The 19,620-nt window shown below is 41.9% G+C and overlaps 1 protein-coding gene and 1 non-coding gene across 5 annotated transcripts in view; both read right to left on the bottom strand.

The window, feature by feature from the left end:
* The window catches only part of KAT14 (lysine acetyltransferase 14), a 93,165-nt gene that overhangs the window by 62,270 nt on the left and 11,275 nt on the right, over positions 1-19,620 (bottom strand). For 3 of the 4 annotated variants that reach the window (XM_054574103.1, XM_054574100.1, XM_054574104.1), the window contains exons 5-6: positions 13,580-13,999; positions 12,888-13,456 (exon numbers count right to left, since the gene is read on the bottom strand). In XM_054574103.1, the coding sequence (XP_054430078.1) occupies positions 12,888-13,456; positions 13,580-13,999 (989 nt within the window). The remainder of the gene's footprint in view (positions 1-12,887; positions 13,457-13,579; positions 14,000-19,620) is intronic. The other variant, XM_054574102.1, reaches the window with a different exon arrangement.
* Positions 8,925-9,030, bottom strand: LOC129071026 (U6 spliceosomal RNA). Its single transcript, XR_008529187.1, has one exon. It is a non-coding gene; the product is annotated as a U6 spliceosomal RNA (small nuclear RNA).

Genomic DNA, 19,620 nt, shown 5'->3' with positions numbered 1-19,620 from the left:
GGAGACGGAGGCACTGGGGAAAGAACGGGAGGAGGAACCGGGGAGCCCCGACACCCTCCCCTTTCCGTAGTCTCCATTGTGGGCTGGAATGGCGCACCCCCAAAGAGGCAGAAGAGGGGCACGCAGGAACCAGACTGCCTGCGATGGAAACAGAGGCAGAACAGGGGGTGGATCCTTGGCCGAAAGGGTCACAGAACTGCCCAGAGACCCCTGAGGAGAGACTAGAAACGGAGGCGTTGGGGAAAGAACGGGAGGAGAAACCGGGGAGTCCCGACGCCTCCTCCTTGCCGTAGTCTCCATTGCGCGGGAAGAGGCCACACCCCCAAAGAGCCAAAAGCCGAAAAGCACACATAGACACCCCAAAAACACCCAGAGCAGGCGTGCACACTTGCACCGAGTGACCGGTGAGCGTTGGCGAGCGTGTGTGTGACCCGCACAGGCTGGTGAATGCTTGCACCGGCCGGCAAGGCCTCCCACAGATTGGCACCGACACAGCCTGCGAGGGAGTGCACAGAGCGGCAAGGGCAGGTGTAAATTGACCCGCACGCCTGGGATTGAGGAGCGGCCCACAAAATTAGTACAGCTGCCCAGAGTCCCTGGAGGAGAGACCAGAGACACGATTAACTGGAGAGTCCTGGAGCTGACTTCCTCCCATTTCCGTAGTCCCCATTTGGTGAGAGCAAGCAATGCACCCAAAGAGCCAAAAGTGGGGAAAATACACAATAGAAGACCCTAAACTGACCAGTGCCGTGGAGCTCGCCGGCCAGGGGGGCCAGATGAGTACGCGAGGTCATGAATAAGCCCCCTGGTCTGGGGCAAGCACATGCGAGCCCAGGCAGGCGGGGGATCCTGCCGCGCTGGGAGCACGCTCAAGAAGCCGGCATGAGAGTGCAGAGAGATCCGAAAATATAGCCCAGTCCTGACCGAAGGGGTCACAGAGCTGCTCCAAGCAGGAGTCAGACACAGGCATTAGACTCCTGAAAGGCTCAAACAAACAACCCAAGGCCCTGTAGGGTCAACAACTGACATCATCAGAGGCAAGCCCAGAAAGAAAAGTAAAGGACAAAAATACTTAACAGACTCTCACAAAAATGAGAAGAAAAAGAAGTTCCCCTCAAATGAGTGGAAAAGGGGACTCCCCACAGAGAGAGCTCAATGAAATAGAGGCAAGGGAACTCTCAGATATGGAATTCAAAACAATGGTTCTAAGGAAGCTCAATGAGCTCAGCCAGTTCAAAGATAACTATGAGAAACTGCAGAGAAACTATCAGGATCTTACAGCAAACTATATCACCCTGGAAAAGAACATAGAAACTATCAAGAAGACACAAGAGGATATGAAGAATACCATTTCTGAATTGAAGAACACAGTAGAAGGAATCCAAAGCAGGCTGGATGAAGCCGAGGATCCAATCAGTGAGATGGAGGATAAGGTAGAAAGAAGCTCCGAGAAAGAACAAAAATGGGAAAATGGCTCAAAAAGAATGAAGAGGCATTTAGGGAAATGCAGGACAACCTGAAATGCAATAATATCCGTATAATAGGGATACCAGAAGGAGAAGAAGAGGAGCAGGGATAGAGAACCTCTTCAAAAGTAATCATGGAAAATTTCCCTAATTTGAGGAGAAAAAGGCTCTCATGGATCCAGGAGGCACAGAGGACCCCACTCAAGAGGGACTCAAAGAGGTCCATTCCAAGACACATCATCATTAAAATGGCAAATGTCAAAGACAAAGAGAGAATCCTTAAGGCAGCAAGGGAGAAGGAGAAAGTAACATACAAGGGGGCCCCGATACGCCTAGGTGCTGACTTCTCAACAGAAACACTACAAGCCAAAAGGGAATGGCAACAAATATTCCAAGCCATGAAAAGCAAGGGCCTACAGCCAAGGCTGCTCTACCCAGCTAGGCTCTCCATTAAAATACAAGGGGAAATACGGAGTTTCCCAGACAAGAGACTGAAAGAACACATCTCTACCAAAGGAGCACTCCAAGGTATGCTAAGGGGACTGGTTTAAGCAGATGAAGGAAAAGAATGAGAGAGAGAGAAACACAGGTACAAAGAGTAAAGATGAGTAGGTTTCTATCAGTAATATCTCTCAATGTGAATGGACTAAATGCCCCAATCAAAAGACACAGGGTAGCTGAATGGATAAGAAAACATGACCCACACATATGCTGCCTACAAGAGACCCACCTCAGAGCAAAAGACCTACACAGATTGAAAGTAAAGGGATGGAAAATAATATTCCAAGCAAATGGGCATGAGAAAAAGGCTGGCGTTGCCATACTTGTATCAGACAAGGTAGATTTCAAAACAAAGGCCATAAAGAGAGACCCAGAGGGGCACTTTACCATACTTAAAGGAAGAATCTATCAAGAAGACATCAACATTGTAAACTTCTATGCTCCCAATAGAGGAGCCCCCAAGTTTATAAGGAAATTGTTGGATGACTTCAAAAAAGATATAGACAGCAACACACTGGTAGTAGGGGATTTCAACACCCCACTGTCAAAAATGGACAGATCTTCCAAACAAACATTAATAAACATATCGTGGTGCTGAATGACACACTGAATCAAAGAGACTTAACTGACATATATAGAACCTTACATCCCAAAGAAGAAAAATACACATTCTTTTCAAATGCTCATGGCAGTTTTTCAAAGATAGACCACATGATAGGACACAAAGCAAGTCTCAGCAAATTCAGGAAAATTGAAATAATACCAAACTTTTTCTCAGACCACAAGGCCTTGAAACTGGAAATCAGCCTCCAAGAGAAACTTCAAAAACTTGCAAACTCATGGAGACTGAACAGTAGACTATTAAACAATGAATGGGTCAACAATGAGTAAAAAAAGAAATCAAAAAATTTCTGGAAACAAATGAAAATGAACAGACAACAGTCCAAAACCTATGGGACACAGCAAAGGCGGTCCTGAGAGGGAAGTTCATAGCAATACAAGCTTACCTAAAAAAGATAGAAACATTTCAAATAAAAGACCTAACACTACAACTTCAAGACCTGGAGAAACAACAACAAATAAATCCCAGAGCAAGTAGAAGGAAGGAAATAGTCAAGATTAGAGCAGAACTGAATGACATAGAGACGGAAAGAACAATTCAGAGGATCAACCAACCCAGAAGCTGGTTCTTTGAAAAGATAAATAAAATTGACAAGCCTTTAAGCAGACTCATCAAGAAAAAAAGGGAGAGGACCCAAATTAATAATATCAGAAATGAAAGAGGAGAAATAACAACGGATACCACAGAAATGCAAATGATCATCAGAAACTATTATGAACAAGTATATGCCAAGAAATTTGAAAATCTTGATGAAATGGACAAATTTTTAGAAAAGTATAATCTTCCAACACTGAAGGAGGAAGAAACAGAAAGCTTGAACAGACCGATAACAGTTGGGGAAATTGAAGCAGTAATCAAGAAACTCCCAGCACACAAAAGCCCAGGGCCGGACGGTTTCCCAGGAGAATTTTACAAAACATTGAAGGAAGAGCTAACCCCTGTCCTTCTCAGACGAGTCCAAAAAATCCAAGAGGAGGGAAGACTCCCAGACTCCTTCTATGAGGCCAACATCACCCTAATCCCAAAACCAGATACTAAGACCCTACAAAGAAAGAAAACTACAGGCCAATTTCCCTGATGAACATAGATGCTAAAATCCTCAACAAAATCTTGGCAAACCGCATCCAGCAATACATTTAAAGATTATCCACCACGATCAAGTGGGATTCATCCCGGGGATGCAGGGATGGTTCAATATACGCAAATCAGTAAACATGATACATCACATAAATAAAAGAAAAAATCCACATGATCATCTCGATAGATGCAGAAAAAGCATTCGATAAGGTACAGTACCCATTTATGATCAAAACACTCAGCAAAATGGGAATAAATGGGGCATTCCTCAACATAATAAACGCCATATATGAAAAACCTACAGCCAATATCATACTCGAACGGGCAAAAACTGAAAGCTTTTCCACTAAGATCGGGAACACGACAAGGATGTCCACTCTCACCGCTTCTTTTCAACATTGTATTGGAAGTCCTAGCCACAGCGGTCACACAGGAGAAAGAGATAAAAGGCATTCAAATAGGAAAGCAGGAAGTAAAGCTATCATTGTTTGCAGATGACATGATAGTGTACATAGAGAACCCCGTAGACTCTACCAAAAAACTCCTCAACCTAATAAGTGAATTTGGCAAAACAGCAGGATACAAAGTCAACATTCAGAAATCAAAGGCGTTTTTGTACACCAGCAATGCAATAGAAGAAGAAGAAATCAGAAAAATATACCATTCGATATAGCAAGAAGAAAAATAAAGTACGTAGGCATAAATTTAACCAAAGACACAAAAGACCTGTATGCAGAAAACTATACAACATTGAAGAGAGAAATTAAGGAAGACACAAATAAATGGAAGCATATACCGTGCTCATGGATTGGAAGAATTAATATCCTCAAAATGTCCATACTACCCAAAGCAATTTATAGATTCAACGCAATCCCTATTAAGATACCAATGACGTATTTCACAGAAATAGAACAGACACTTCAAAAATTTATATGGAACCATAAACGACCCCAAATAGCCGCAGCAATTTTGAGAAAGAAACACAAAGTAGGAGGGATCACAATACCGGACATCAAACTCTACTACAAAGCCACCATACTCAAAACAATCTGGTACTGGCACAAGAACAGACCCATAGACCAGTGGAACAGAATAGAAAGCCCAGAAATAAGCCCAGGTCTCTAGGGACATCTAGTATTCGACAAAGGGGGCAGAAGCATAAAATGGAGCAATAACAGCCTCTTCAACAAATGGTGTTGGGAGAGCTGGACGGCTACATGCAAAAAATTGAAATTGGATCATCAGCTGACACCATACACAAAAATAAAGTCAAGATGGATAAAAGACTTAAATATAAGTCGCAACACCATCAAAGTCCTAGAGGAGAACATTGGCAGGAAACTCTCAGATATCCCACGCAGCAATTTTTTCACTGATATGTCTCCAAAAGCAAGGGACATAAAGGAAAGAATAAACAAGTGGGACCTCATAAAAATAAGAAGCTTCTGCACGGCGAAAGAAAACATCAGCAAAATGAAAAGGGAGCCAACCGTATGGGAAAATATATTTGCTAATGATACATCAGATCGAGGTTTGATCTCCAAGATATACAAAGAACTCACTCGACTCCACTCCAAGAAGACAAACGATCCAATCAAAAAATGGGCAAAGGACCTGGGCAGACGCTTTTCCAAGGAGGAGATACAGAGGGCCCAGAGGCTTTTGAAAGGATGCTCAGCAGCACTAGCCATCAGAGAAATACAGATCAAAACCACCATGAGGTACCACCTCACACCGGTCAGAATGGCCATCATAAACAGATCCACAAACAACAGGTGCTGGCGAGGCAATGGAGGAATGGGAACCCTAGTCCACTGTTGGTGGGAATGCAGACTGGTGGAGCCACTGTGGAAAGCAGTGTGGAATTTCCTCAAAAAGCTGAAAATGGAACTGCCGTTTGATCCAGTGATTCCCCTGCTGGGACTATACCGTAAGAACACCAAAACGCCCATCCAAAAGAACCTATGCACCCCAATGTTCATAGCACCACAATTTACAATATCTAAGTGTTGGAAGCAACCTAAATGCCCATCAGTAGATGATTGGATCAAAAAGTTATGGTACGTACACACAATGGAATACTTCGCAGCAGAAAGAAAAAGAAAACTACTAAACTTCGCGACAGCATGGATGGAACTGGAGAGCATTATGCTAAGCGAAATGAGCCTGGGGGCGAAAGACAAATACCATATGATCTCACCTATAAGCGGGACCTAACCAACAATACAAAGATGCAAGGAAAATAAGACCAGCAACACCGAAAGGAAAAGAAATCAACAGAGACAAGAGGGAAATAGGGTGGGGGGTTGGGGAAAAGGAAGGGAAGGGGAAAGTCAAGGAACATATAAGCAAGGACTCATGGTCACAACCAAAGGGGAAAAGCTGAGGGAGGGATGGAGGGAGGGGGCAAGGGAAAGTTGTGGGGGGGAGGCAGAGATAAATGTATTTGAAAAATGAATTAAAATAAAATTTAAAAAAAAAGAAAAAAGAAATTAAAATAAAATTTTTTTTAAAAAAGAAACTAGACTCCTTATACAACACAAAAGAATAAACTCAAAATGGATTAAAGACTTAAATGTTAGGCTGAAAACCATAAAAATCCTAGAAGAAAATATAGGCAGTAAAATCTCAGACACTACTTGTAGCAATATTTTTTATTATATATTTCCTTGGGAAGGGAAACAGAAGAAAAAAATAAACAAATTGGACTATATCAATTGAAAAGTTTTTGCATAGCAAAGGAAACCATCAAAAAAATGAAAAGACAACCCAATGACTGGGAGAACATATTTGCCAATGATGTATCTGATAAGGGGTTAATATCCAAAATTAATAAACAACTTACAAAAACACCAAAACACAAACAATCCAATTTAAAAAATGGACTAAGGACTTGAACAGACACTCCTCCAAAGAGGACATACAGGTGGCCAATAAAAATATGCTCAACATCACAAATCATCAGAAAAATGCAAATTAAAACCACAATGAGATATCATCTCATATCTGCAGAATGGCTATCAATAAATCAAAAAACGTGTGCTGGCAAGAATGCAGAGAAAAGGGAACTCTTGTGCACTGTTGGTGGGAATGCAGATTGGTGTAGCCGCTGTGGAAAACTATGGATTTACCCCCCAAAATTAAAAATGAAACTGCCTTGTGATCCAGTGATTCCACTTCTGAAAATATATCTGAATAAACCTGAAAAACTAATTCAAAAGAATATATGCACCCCTATGTTCATTGCAGTGTTACTTATAATAGTTAAGACTTGGAAGCAGCCCAAGTGTCCATCAGTAGATGAGTAGGAAAAAAAGTTGTGGTACATTTACATAATGGAATATTACTCAGCTGTAAAATAGAAGGAAATTACCCTTTTTGACAGCATGGATGGACCTGGTGACCATCCTGATGACCATAATGGCAGACCATTACATAAGTGAAATAAGCCAGCCAGAAAAAGACAAGTAATAAGACAGAGAAAGACACGTATCATGATTTCACTCATATGTGGACTCTAATGAGCAAAATGAACTAACAAGGAAAACAGAGACAGACTCACAGACAGAGAGTGGGCTGACTGCTGTCTGAGAAGGAGACCGGGTGAGAGGGTAGAATAGAGAAAAAAACCTCATGGACAGGAACAACAGTGTGGTGATTGCTGGTGGAGTTGGGTTAGAGGGTGCTGAAGGAGGGTATAAGGGGCTGAATGGCGATGGACAGAGACTTGAGTTGGGGTAGTGAACACACTATACAGTATACAGATGATGTGTTATAGAACTGTGCGTTTGAAATCTGTATAATTTTCTTAACCAGCATCACCCCAATACGTTCAATAAAAAGAAAAAAATAAATAAAAGGAAAAGCCCTGGCCAGGTGGCTCAGTTGTTTGGGAGGGTCATCTATGCACCAAAAGGTTGTGGTTTCAATTTCCAGCCAGGGCACATACTTGGGTTGCAAGTTTGATCTCTGGTCAGGGTATGAATGGTAGGCGACCAATAGATGTTTCTCTCTCACATCTCTCTCTCTCTCTCTCTCTCTCTCTCTCTCTCTCCCCCTCCCTCCCCCCCCCTTACCTTCCTCTTTCTCTAAAATCAATAAACATATCCTTGGGAAAGGATTAAGAAAAGAAAGGCAAAGGAAGAGGTAAAGAAAAGAAGTAATGGTGTCAATATCCATATTAGGAGTCCAAAAGGAGAGGAAAAACATAAAGAATAAATTAAAGAAGCAATGACGAAGAACTTCCCAGATTAAAGAAGCACAGAAGAGAACGTCCAGTTTCCAGTCTGGCATATAAATAGATTACATCCTAACAACAAGTAAAAAGCTGAACAAACTGAAAATCAAACTTCTTAGATCCATCAGAAAATTGAGGTCACAGGACAAACTGCTGCCCATAAAACCGGAGAGACAGACAGAAGGATACAGAGAATCACAATCTACTACTAGAGCAGAAACCCATGAATAGAAAGCTCTTGGAACAAGTGCCAGGTAGAAAAACCTAAACTGCAATTGCGAAATTGCTGGAGGTTCAGTGTGGACAAATTCAAGAGACAAAACTCCGGGGGGAGGGGGACACATTTTTGTGTTTTCTTGATTCTCCCTGGAGCTCTATCAGGTTCTCATGGTAAAGAGCAAAGAAAAACTGCCTCATGCTTCTGGCAAGAGGGGAAAAGTAGTCATTTTGAAATACATCAGAGTACAATGTACTCTGTTCTTCTTAACAAGGCCTGTCTTTGAGAGAAACCATCTTGCTGGAATCTACCCTATTATTTTCTTTTTTTAAAGTATTTTGTTAGAAACATTTTCCCCCCAATTCTACTGAGAAATAACTGACATATATCACTCCATAAGATTAAGGTATACAAGATGATGGTTTGGTATATGTTTATTGTGAAATGATTGCCACAATAGGTTCAGCTAACATCCATCTTCTCATATAGATATAATAAAAAAGAAAAAAAAAGTTTTCCTTGTGATGAAAATTCTTAAGATTTATTCTGTTAACAACTTTCCTATATATCATACAGCAGTATTAGCTACAGTTATCATGTTGTATGTTACATTCCTAGTATTTATTTGTCTTATACCTGGAAATTTGTACCGTTTGACCACCTTTCTCCAATGCCCCCTTCTCCCACCTTCTGGTAACCACAAGTCTGACCTGTCTATGAGTTGTTTTTAACTCCACATATAAGTAAGATAAAACACTTATTTGCCTGTCTCTGCCTGATTTACCTCCCTTAGCATAATGCCTTACCAATGCAGAATGCTTCACAAATTTGCCTATCATTCTTGTGCAGGAACCATACTAATCTCTGTATTGTTCCAATTTCAGTATATGCGTGGCCAAAGTGAGCACACTGAAGTTTTTATCAGCACCTAAACAACCCATGGAAAGGGAAATACCCAATTGCAGTTCCCTCTAGCCATCCCATCCCTACTAGCTGGGCAGGAAAAACTGAGAAGTCTTTGTGAAATTCACAGTCCAAGGACACATGCTCACCAAAAGAAAGATAAAGTTCTGTGCACAACAGCAAGATCCCCATACCGCACCTCAACTCCCTGCTGCCAGATGGCTGCCCTCCTCCCCACAGATGTCCGGAGGTCTGATCTCTAGATGAGGTATGACCTGGCCTCTGGACTGGGCAGCTCACATAGCATTAAGGTGTGAGTGCTGTATAAGCTAAAGGCTAAGATCCCCTTTCCCCTATTGACAACCAGGGTCCTGAGTCTGAACAATCCTTTATGGCAACTGTGACAAGAGGAAAGACCTCAAGGAAGACATATTCGGGGTCCTCAACAGAGAACTACTCCATTATCTACTTGCTTCCAGCATTGCTGTTAAACTGGCTCTCAACTTTACCCAATGCTGGCTTGGGACTTTGGCTTAAGTTCAAGGCCTTTCAAACATGGAAAGCCTCACATTTTACTTCCCAGACAGCTTTCCTTAGGAAGCCACTATCTATGTGCTCTACTAAAACAGAGAGTAAATGTACAGAAAGGTAAAGATGGAGCACAAGAAACAGGAGATTCAATACAGAGAAGGAACAAATGAATCTCCAGTGAAAGGTGATCCCAGGACCACTGGGTCACACACAAAAGGCAGCCAGTAGAGTGCTAAGTGTGACTCAAGGGGCCAACATACTGAGGGTATTATCACTAAATCCCTGCCACTACTGAACCATTTTTTAACCTTGAGGAGTAATGGCCCAGAAGCTTTCTGTGCCTTGCTTGGCTTCACCATGTACTCTGAGACTCTACTCCATCCATGCCTGCTCCTTGGCTCAGCTGAGGATGCTTGTTCCACAAATAACTGCTCTGACCTCCTATGAGCTGAAAGGAAGCATGTCAGCTCAGGAAGGAAAAACAGATTCTCATGGCCCAGACTTCTGTCATGTTGTCTGGTATACACTGCATCTCAGATGGTATGTTTCCCACGATTCCCTAATGACCTTGACCAGTGACTTCTCCAGGATGGGCTCATGGAAGGTGCAACCAGAACATGACTGTATGAGTTTCCTGGAGCTATTGTATCAATGGTATGACTTAAAACAACAGAAATGTATTCTTTCACAGTTCTGGAGGTGGGAAATCAGAAATCAAGGTGTCAGCATGGCCATGTTCTTTCTGAACACTCTGGGGGACAATCTGTCCCATGCCTTTTTCTTGGCTTCTGATGTTGCCAGCAATCATTGGCATCCCTTGGTTTATAAACACATCATTCTGCCTCAGTCATCATGTGGTATTCTCCCCATGTGACTGTCTCTGTGTCTCTTCTCTTCTTCTAAGGACACTGGTTATATTGCATGAAGGACCCAGCCTACTGCAGTGTGATCTCATCTTAACTAATTTTATGTACAGGAGGCTTATTTCCAAATAAGGTCACAATAACATATACAGGGGGTGAGGACTTTAATATATCCTTTTGCGGGACACAATTCAATCTACAACAATGACCCATAAAGGTTACTTAGCTTATATTCTCCTGGAAACCTTCATCTGCGAGGCAATTTCCTTACACAACTAAGTGCTTCCCACTTCGGTTTTTTTTTTAAACTGAAAATATATTGCTTAGGGATACAGACATAAAAAAGTAAAAGAATGAGTAAGAAAATGACTCCCTCTGGCAGGCAGCAGGCAGTGCACAGGATTTCTCAGGTGTTTGTAATGCTGTTTCTTAACCCAGGAGCTAGAAGCATAGGCAGTTATTTTATTAATCTCTATAAACTATACCCGTATGTTCTATGCATTCTTCTATGGGTATGACACATTTCATAATTAAAAAAAACAAAATACAGACATTAAAATGACAAACCCATGAGAACAAAGAATAGATGAAAAGATGATGGCAACAAAAGCATATGAATGAGGCAAATGACTTAGACCAGAGAGCCAAAACCTAAGGCAGCAGTGAGGACAGGCCAGAAGCAGCATGATTTATAGGCAAGAGCCTCAGAAAAGGACAGCAACTGTGTACACCACGTCCTGCTAAAGTTGAAAGTCTCTTTAATTAAGGGATCAAAGGCCTCACTGCTCATATCCAGAAATGATCTTCCCCTCCATTGCAAGACAACTACACTCTGCAGAGGCTCAAAAGAGATTCTGGACACACGGACACCAGACACAGCCAAGGGTGGGAGTATTGTCCTAAAAACAGGGACATTCAGTGGAAGTTTACCAGCTGATGGGTTGGCTCTTGGCCCCCCTTACTTGGCTCCTAGGATGCAGGCAGGCAGGTTTTACTCCCCAGGAAAGATGGGGAATAAGAGAAAAAAAATTAATGGAATCCATCTGGAGTAGGGGTCATTGGCAAACTATAGCACATATGCCAAGTATGCCAAATATAGCCTGTTTTAGTAAATAAAGTTTTATTGGAGCACAGCCACACCCATACATTATGTCTTAACCTGTGCTGCTTTCACAATACAACAGCAATGTTGCAACTGAGACTGTGTGGCCTGCAAAGCAGAAATTATTTACTACCTGACCCTTTAAAGAAAAAGTTTGCTAACTCTTGGTCTAATAGTGGTGTTCTGAAAAGACAGAATAGAGAAAACAGAAGATAGGAAATTAAGAAGACTTTCTGTAACTCAAGGAGAGTTTCAAATTGAAAGGGCCCACACACAAAATGCTGAGCACAATGAAACAAAAATCCCTAAATGTGGTGTATTACTGAATAACATTAGAACAGTGGGAAAAATAAAAAAAGAGCCCACGAGTCGCCAAAGAAGAACAAGATAGATAAATGTGCCCGGGCTGGTGTGGCTCAGTGGACTGAGTGCTGGCCTGTGAACCAAAGGGTTGCCAGTTGGATTCCCAATCAGGGCACATGCCTAGGTTGTGGGCCAGGCCTCAGTAGGGGGCGTGTGAGAAGCAACCACACACTGATGCTTCTCTCCCCCTCTTCCTCCCTCCCTTCCCCTCTGTCTAAAAATAAATAAAATCTTAAAAAAAAAAAAAAAAAAAAGAGGCAAATGTGCAAATAATCCAAATAGGCAACTCACAGAGAAATAACTGGGGGACATGAAAATTGTTTAACTTTACCGATAATCAAACAAATGTAAATTAGAAATAAGTTTTCACTTTACAGCTCTCAGTTAGCTAAACAAAAGGCTGGTCAAGAGCAAGTGCTAGCAAAGATACAGGGAATATAAGACCTCTCATTCCTGCTATGTGAAGATGTGGTCTGGCAGTTCCAAGTGGAATTCATTGTTCTAGGAGCACACTTAAGACTTGGGTTCCACTAAATCACCTCAAGCAACACTAACACCAAAATGATCCCTTGGCAGCATCACACTGATCCCTTGGCTGCTACGTCTCCATGTTCTCTCCTAACCACACAGATGTTTACATGTTTTCAGATCCTGCTAAGCACAGGGTCTGGTACACTAATGTTCTTAAATACAACTATCAATCTAAGCTATGACACAAATCATGGACAGCTATACTGAGGGACTAAATGATACAATGAAAATGTCTAGGTTCCACCTGGAATACCAAAAGAGGGAAAAACCCCAGATGTATGAAGGATATTCAAACTGAACTATTTCAAAAAATTAAGCTCAACAATTTTTGTGTTTTTCTCTCTTGCTGTTTTCTCCTTTCTCTCCCAAAATTACTCAGGACTTTAATAGTCACAGCATAACTGTGTCTACTCTTTGGTGCTGCCTGCCCCACCTCCACTCCCACCCTGAGTTTGAGAGTATATGCTAACTCACCTGGTATCGGTCAAGGATTCTGAAGTCCTGACAGGTGGTTCTGTATGTGGCCTGGGCAGCAGGAAGGCTGGAAACTCCTCCTTCTTTGGCCCCATAAATCCCATCAACTAACAGAAGAGCAGCATTAACTACTTGATCCAAGTCAAAAAGTGGTAATCCCCTCTCCCTTTTTGCTTGTCTGATAATTAATTTACGCTTCAGTCTCCGAGCTTCTGGTGTCATGGCAACAGCACTGGCACAAGCTTCCAGCCTCTTCAGGAGCAGTTTCTCCTCATAGATGCTCACAGGGGTATATTTGGGCCCTTTTGGTTTCCTGTCCTTCTCCAGCTGTGGCTTCCTCTTTTCTCGGGCCCTTGTTTGCAAAGATGTGTTGGAATCTGTGTCTTCGCTGTCAATGTCCATCCTGTCGGGTTTTTCCTCCTCACTCTCTACCTCCTGCTTTATCTGCTCAGGTGCTCTGACCTTCTTTCTGCCCCCGACCACTGTCCCAGAAGCTGCTGACCCAGCAGGGGGTGGGACGTACTCCATCCCTGGGTCTATGACTCCATCACCTTCCATCTCATCATCATCTGTGCAGAGTATAGAACAGAACAAAAGAAATGCAAAGCACACCACATGCAAGGTGAAATCATACACTTCTAAATCATGGGCCATAGATAAAATAAAAACATGCACAAAAGGTTAAGACTTACCATGAAACAAGGCTTGTGGTGGCATCACATCTGGAATCAAATCTGCTTCTGAAAGCAAGCTGGGTGTGGCTGAGTGAGAGGCTGGGGTCCCAGGGGCAGAGAAATCAAGAGAAGGAGAAGGAGATGGGCTGGTCAGTGGAGTGCGGTCAGAGGAGCTCAAGGATGAAAAGTCAATCACTTCTCCTTTTTCTAGAATCACATCAGGCCGGCGGCCTCGGCTTATGAATTTTACCGGGGTTGAAGAAGTGCTCCTGTCAAGAAAGCCAGCTGCTTCCTTCTGTGCTCTTCTAATGTCTTTTGCTTCCTGTGTACGAGACCTTTTCTCTTTTAATTCCATGGCTGATTCCACAGGATTGCGACTCGCCCGTTTTCTAAGTCCCTCTACAGTAATGATGGGATCTAAAGTTGGTTTTGAAGCTGCTGGAAAAGAATAAATATCTAAATTTCTTAATTATATTTTATTAATTATGCTATTACAGTTGTCCTGATTTTTTCCTCCTCTGTCCACCTCCACCCACAACACCCCATTCCCTCAGGCAATCCCGACACCAGTTCATGCTCATGAGTCATGTGTGTAAGTTCTTACGCTACTCCACTTCCTATACTGTACTTTACATGACCAAGGCTATTCTCTAACTACCCATTTATATTTCTTAATCCTTTCACCACTTCATTATTCTGCCACACCTCCTCCCATCGAGCAACCATGAAAATGCTCTCAGTATCCATGATTCTGACTCTGCTCTTCTTGTTGGCCTAATTTGCTTTTTAAATTCAGTTGTTGACAGAAATGTATTTGTTGCCATATTATTATTCATAGTTTAGATCTTCTTTTTCTTAATTAAGCCCCTTTAACATTTCAAATAATGGTTTGGTGATGATGAACTCCTTTAGATTTTTCTTCTCTGAGAAGCTCTTTATTTGCCCTTTGATTCTAAATGACAGATTTGCTGAGTAGAGAGAGCCCCTGCTTTCCATGACTTTGAATGTTTCTTGCCAATCCCTTCTAGTGTGCAAAGTTGCTCTTGAGAAATCAGCTGGCAATCTTCTGGGAACTCTCCTCTAGGAAGGTAACTACTTTTGCTGCTTCTTATATTTTCTATCTTTCACATTTGCTATTGGTATTTTAATTATGGAGTGCTTGGAATGCTGTGCATCCGTCTTATTTGGGACTCTGTGCTTCCTAGACTTGTATGTCTATTCCTTCACCAAATTAGGTAAGTTTTCTTTCATTATTTTTTAAATAGATTTCCAATTTCTTGCTCTTTCTCTTCTCCTTCTGGCACCCCTATGATGCGAATGTTGGACCTCTTAAGGTTGTCCAGAGGCATTTACACTATCCTCATTTTATTGAATTCTCCTTTCTTCTTGTTGTTTCAATTAGTTGTTTTTTGCTTCCTTATGTTCCGAATCATTGATCTGATTCTTGGCTTCATCCAGTCTACTGTTGTTTCCCTGTATATTGTTCTTTATGCCAATTAGTGTATCGTTCATTTTGACTGGACCTTTCTGTTCTGCTGAGGTCCTCACTAAGTTCCTTAAGCATCCTTATAACCAGTGGTTTGAACTCTGCACCTGACAGATTGCTTCTCTCCATTTCATTTAGCTCTTTTTCTGGAATTTTAATCTTTTCTTTCATTCCGGGCACAATTCTTTGTCTCCTCATTTTGGCAGTCTCCTTGTGTTTGTTTCTAGGTATTAGGTAGTGCTACTTTGACTCTCTGTCTTGGTAGGGTGACCAAATGTACTTGGTGTCCTGCAGGGTCCAGTGGCACAACCTCCCCTATCATCCAAGCTGGGCACTCGAGGTGCACCCTTTATGTGGGCTGACTACATCCTCCTCTTCTAGTTGAGCCTTGATTGCTGTTGGCAGGTCAATGGGAGGGATATATCCAGGCCAGTCAGCTGCAAGGACTGGCTGTGACCACAGATCACCAACCTCTGCCCTTCATGGAGGATCAGCTGTGCAGGGGCAGGGTGGTGCTGCTCTGACATGGTCTGCAGCTGCCCACTGGGTACATGGGCTCTGGGATTTTCTGAGTGGTGCTGGGCAGGTCAGCCCCTGTGTGTGTTCTTCCCGGGACACCCTGCATGAGCAATAAAGCAATCTGCAGATAGCTGCTACTTGTGCTGGATCTGGAGATTCCCTGGCAAAGCTAAGTTGTGAATCTAGGCTGGCTGCAGCTAGTGCTGGGTCTGGGGCTCACTGAGGCCAGCTGTTCCTTTTTTTGAGAGGATTTTGGAAGTTGTGAAGCATGAGCCAAGACCAGCTAGTCATATGGAAAAGTAGCTTGGGTGGACCCATAAGCTGGGTGGGGTGGTCTCCAGGGAGCTTTAAGGGAGGTCAAACAGTTGCAGTCAGGTTGTGGAGTCTCAGATATGGCACCAGCTTGCTGGCTCTGCAGCTTAGCAGGGGGAGAGTTCAGAAAAGAGACAATGGCCTCTGCTCGCCTTGATGCCAGATACTTCATTTTCTCCCTCTATGCCACCAGCACCTTTCAAGCTGCTACACCGGTGCTGGAGTTCAGAAGAATTAAGTCTGAGTAGGTGAGTCTGTGTGTGGGTTCTTTAAGAGGCACTGCTTGGGGCTCCAGAAGTTTCTTTCACCAATGCAAACTCCACTGGTTTTTGCAGCCATAAGTTGTAGGGACTTATATTCTTGGCACTGGGACCCTGGGCTGGGGGGTCTAGTGTGAGGCTGGGACTCCTTACTCCCAAGATATCCTGAATTTTTATCCACAACACACGGGTGTGGGACCAGCTGGCTCCATGGCTTCACATCTGCACCCCTCCTACCAGTCTGGATGGATGTGGTTTCTTTAATTCCATAGTTACCAGACTTCCATTCAACTCAATTTCTGACGGTTTTGACTGATGGTTGTACTACATTTTAGTTGTAATTTTGATGTGGTTTTGCAAGGGAGTGAGTCATGTCTGCCTGTGCTGCCATCTTGACTGGAACTCCCTCTAAATTTTTAAATAAACATTCAACTTTAGGGTTTTTTTCCTAATTTATTATTGTAAACCTATTACCACATTCAAAATAGAGAAATGTTCAATGAATGCCTTGTATAAGGACTCAGAGATCTCTTAACAAGAAAAAAAAGTTATAGTACAAATTTAAACAACTATCTTTCACCTATTGGAATTAGTAAACATTAAAAGTTTGATAATGCTCAGCAAGCATATGGAGGAATAAATGTTTCCATACCAGACCATAAATTTTACTACAACTTTTTGGAGGGCTATGTGGCAATACTGATTAGTTTTACATGAGCATAGCTTTTGATATAGCAACATGCTTCCAGGAATTTATCACAAAAAAACTTGCACAAGTACACAAATGTAATATTGTTTAAAACAACAGCAAAATGTTCTAGAAGCAAAATGTCCATCAACAGGGGTTCAATAAATTACCATACAGCCATTCAATGGAATGCAATGAAATAAAAGATCTGCATGTACTGAAATGGAAATATATCCAAGATATAATTGTAAGCAGGGGGAAAACTAAAGAACAAGTATCATGAGTCCCTTTACAGTTTTTCTTAAAAAGTAACAAAATGTTTAAATGTGCAGAGACGATTTCTATAGACATTCACAAGAGTCAACAGTGGTTACTCTGGGGAGTGAAAATGCAGAAAGGGGTGCATGCAGAGGGGCACCTTCCAGACTGTATACCCTTTAATCCTATTTGATTTTTTCCCCAATATATTTTTTTAAATGTAAAAGCTGACCTGTATAATTTTGTTAACCAATGTCACCCCAATAAATTCAATTTAAAAAAATAACAATAAAAAATTAAAATGTAAAATTTGAAGGTAGATGAAAGGTATGTGGGTATTCATTATATTACTCTCTGCACGTTTGCATGTTTAAAATTTTCCATAGTAAAAAGATTAAAAATAGGACTTCCGGTAAAGACGGAGGTGTAGGTAAACACTCTTCGCCTCCTCACACAATTACAGAAATATATCTAGTCTACAAAACAAGTATCACCCAGAACCGTCAGAAAATCAAGCTACAAGGAAGTCCTACAACCAAGGATTTACAGAAACCACATTCATCTAGATGGGCAAGAGAAGTGGAGATGTGGAGAGAGGCAGAGAGGTGCAGAAGGGCATGGTGCCATGGAGGCCGCGCGGAGAGGCAGCAGAACTGGCCGTCCCACATTCACATGTGGTGGATAAAAACTGGGAGTGATATATCTTCAGAGCAAGGGATCCCAGGCCAAACCAGACCACCCAGCAGCCCAGAGTTGCAGCGCCAGGAAGATAAATCCCCATAAATTTTGGCTGTGAAAACGAGTAGGGGTTGAGGCACAGAAGAAACTCTCAGATTATCATTTTAAAAGTCCTGCAAAGACTTAGGATTTACACAGACCCACTCCCTCTGAGATTCAGCACCAGGGCAATAGCTGTAAGGGTACAAGTGGCATACAGGGAGAAGGCAAGGAGACTGGAAACAGGGCATGTGCTGGGAGACAGCGTCCTCCCAGGCAAACCTCCAGAAACCAGGCAGTGGCACTGTCTCCTTTCCAAGCGCTCCCCTCACACAGAGTCACAAAACAATAAAAGAGGTTGACCCACCCTGCAAATTATCTAAGGCTCTGTCCCACACAACTTACAGGTCCACTTTTCTACAACTGGCCAGGCTACTAAGACAGGGAGCAAAGTAGCTCTACCTATTACACCGAAACAAACACAGGGAAGCTGCCAAAATGAGGAGACAAAGAAACATGGCCCTATTGAAAAAACAAAACAAAACTTCAGAAAAAAAGAATTAAACAAAATAGAGATAACCAACCTATGATATGCAGAGTTCAAAACACTGCTTATAAGGTTACTTAAAGATACTGAGTACGGCAACAGCATAAAAAAAAGGCCCAGGCAGAAATGAAGGTTACATTAAGTGAAATAAAGAAAAACCTACAGGGAACCAAGAGTAGAGGGGATGAAATTGAATATCAAATCAACAAATTAGAACATAAGGAAATAAAAAGCATTCAATCAGAATAGAAAGAAGAAAAAAGATTTTTAAAAAACGAGGATAGAATAGGAAGCCTCTGGGACAGCTCCAAATGTACTAACATTTGAATCATAAGGATGCCAGAAGGAGAAGAGGAAGAACAAGAAATTGAAAACTTATTTGAAAAATAACACAAGAAAATTGCCCTAATATGGTGAAGGAAATAGACACACAAGTCCAGGAAGCACAGAGAGTCCCAAACAAGTGGGACCCAAAGAGGACCACACCAAGACACATCGTAATTAAAATGCCAAAGGTTAAAAATAAAGAGAGAATCCTAAAAGCAGCAAGAGAAAAGCAGAGAGTTAACCTATAAAGGAATTCCCATAACTGTCAGCTGATTTCTAAAATGACACTGTTGGCTATAAGGGACTGGCAAGAAGTATTCAAAGTGATGAAAAGTAAGACCCTACAACCTAGAGTACTCTATTCAGCAAAGCTATCATTTAGAATTGAAGGGAGATAAAGTGCTTCACAGACAAGGTAAAGCTAAAGGAGTTCATCATTACCAAGCCATTACTATATGAAATGTTAAAGGGACTTATTTAAGAAAAAGATCAAAACTATGAACATTAAAATAGCAACAAATTCACAGCTATCAACAACGGAGTCTACAAAAACAAACCAAGCAAACAACCAGGACAGGAACACAATCACAGATATGGAGATCACTTGGAGGGTTATCAGCTGGGAAGGGTAAGGGGGAGAATGAGAGAAAAGGTGCATATTGGTAGGTAAAAAATAAAGAAGCATAAATTGGTAGGTACAAAATAGAGAGATGTTAAGAATAGTATTGTAAATGTGAAGCTGAAAAAATCATGCGCACGAACCATAGACATGAACTAAGCAAGGGCACTGCAGGAGTGAATAGGGGTATCGGGAGGGGGGCAAAAAAGGGAAAAACTGGGACAAATGAATAGCATAATAATACCTATCTTTTTAAAAATGTTTAAAACGAAATCAGATTAAAATAGAGAACCTTTCAGATATTAAAGGAAATTTTAATGACTGGT

The sequence above is a fragment of the Pteronotus mesoamericanus genome, unplaced genomic scaffold (assembly GCF_021234165.1).
Source record: "Pteronotus mesoamericanus isolate MK-2021 breed Mesoamerican mustached bat unplaced genomic scaffold, CSHL_Meso_final contig_25, whole genome shotgun sequence".
Lineage (NCBI taxonomy): Eukaryota > Metazoa > Chordata > Mammalia > Chiroptera > Mormoopidae > Pteronotus > Pteronotus mesoamericanus.
Note: the sequence above shows the minus strand (reverse complement) of the source record. Positions and strands in the feature narration are given on the sequence as shown.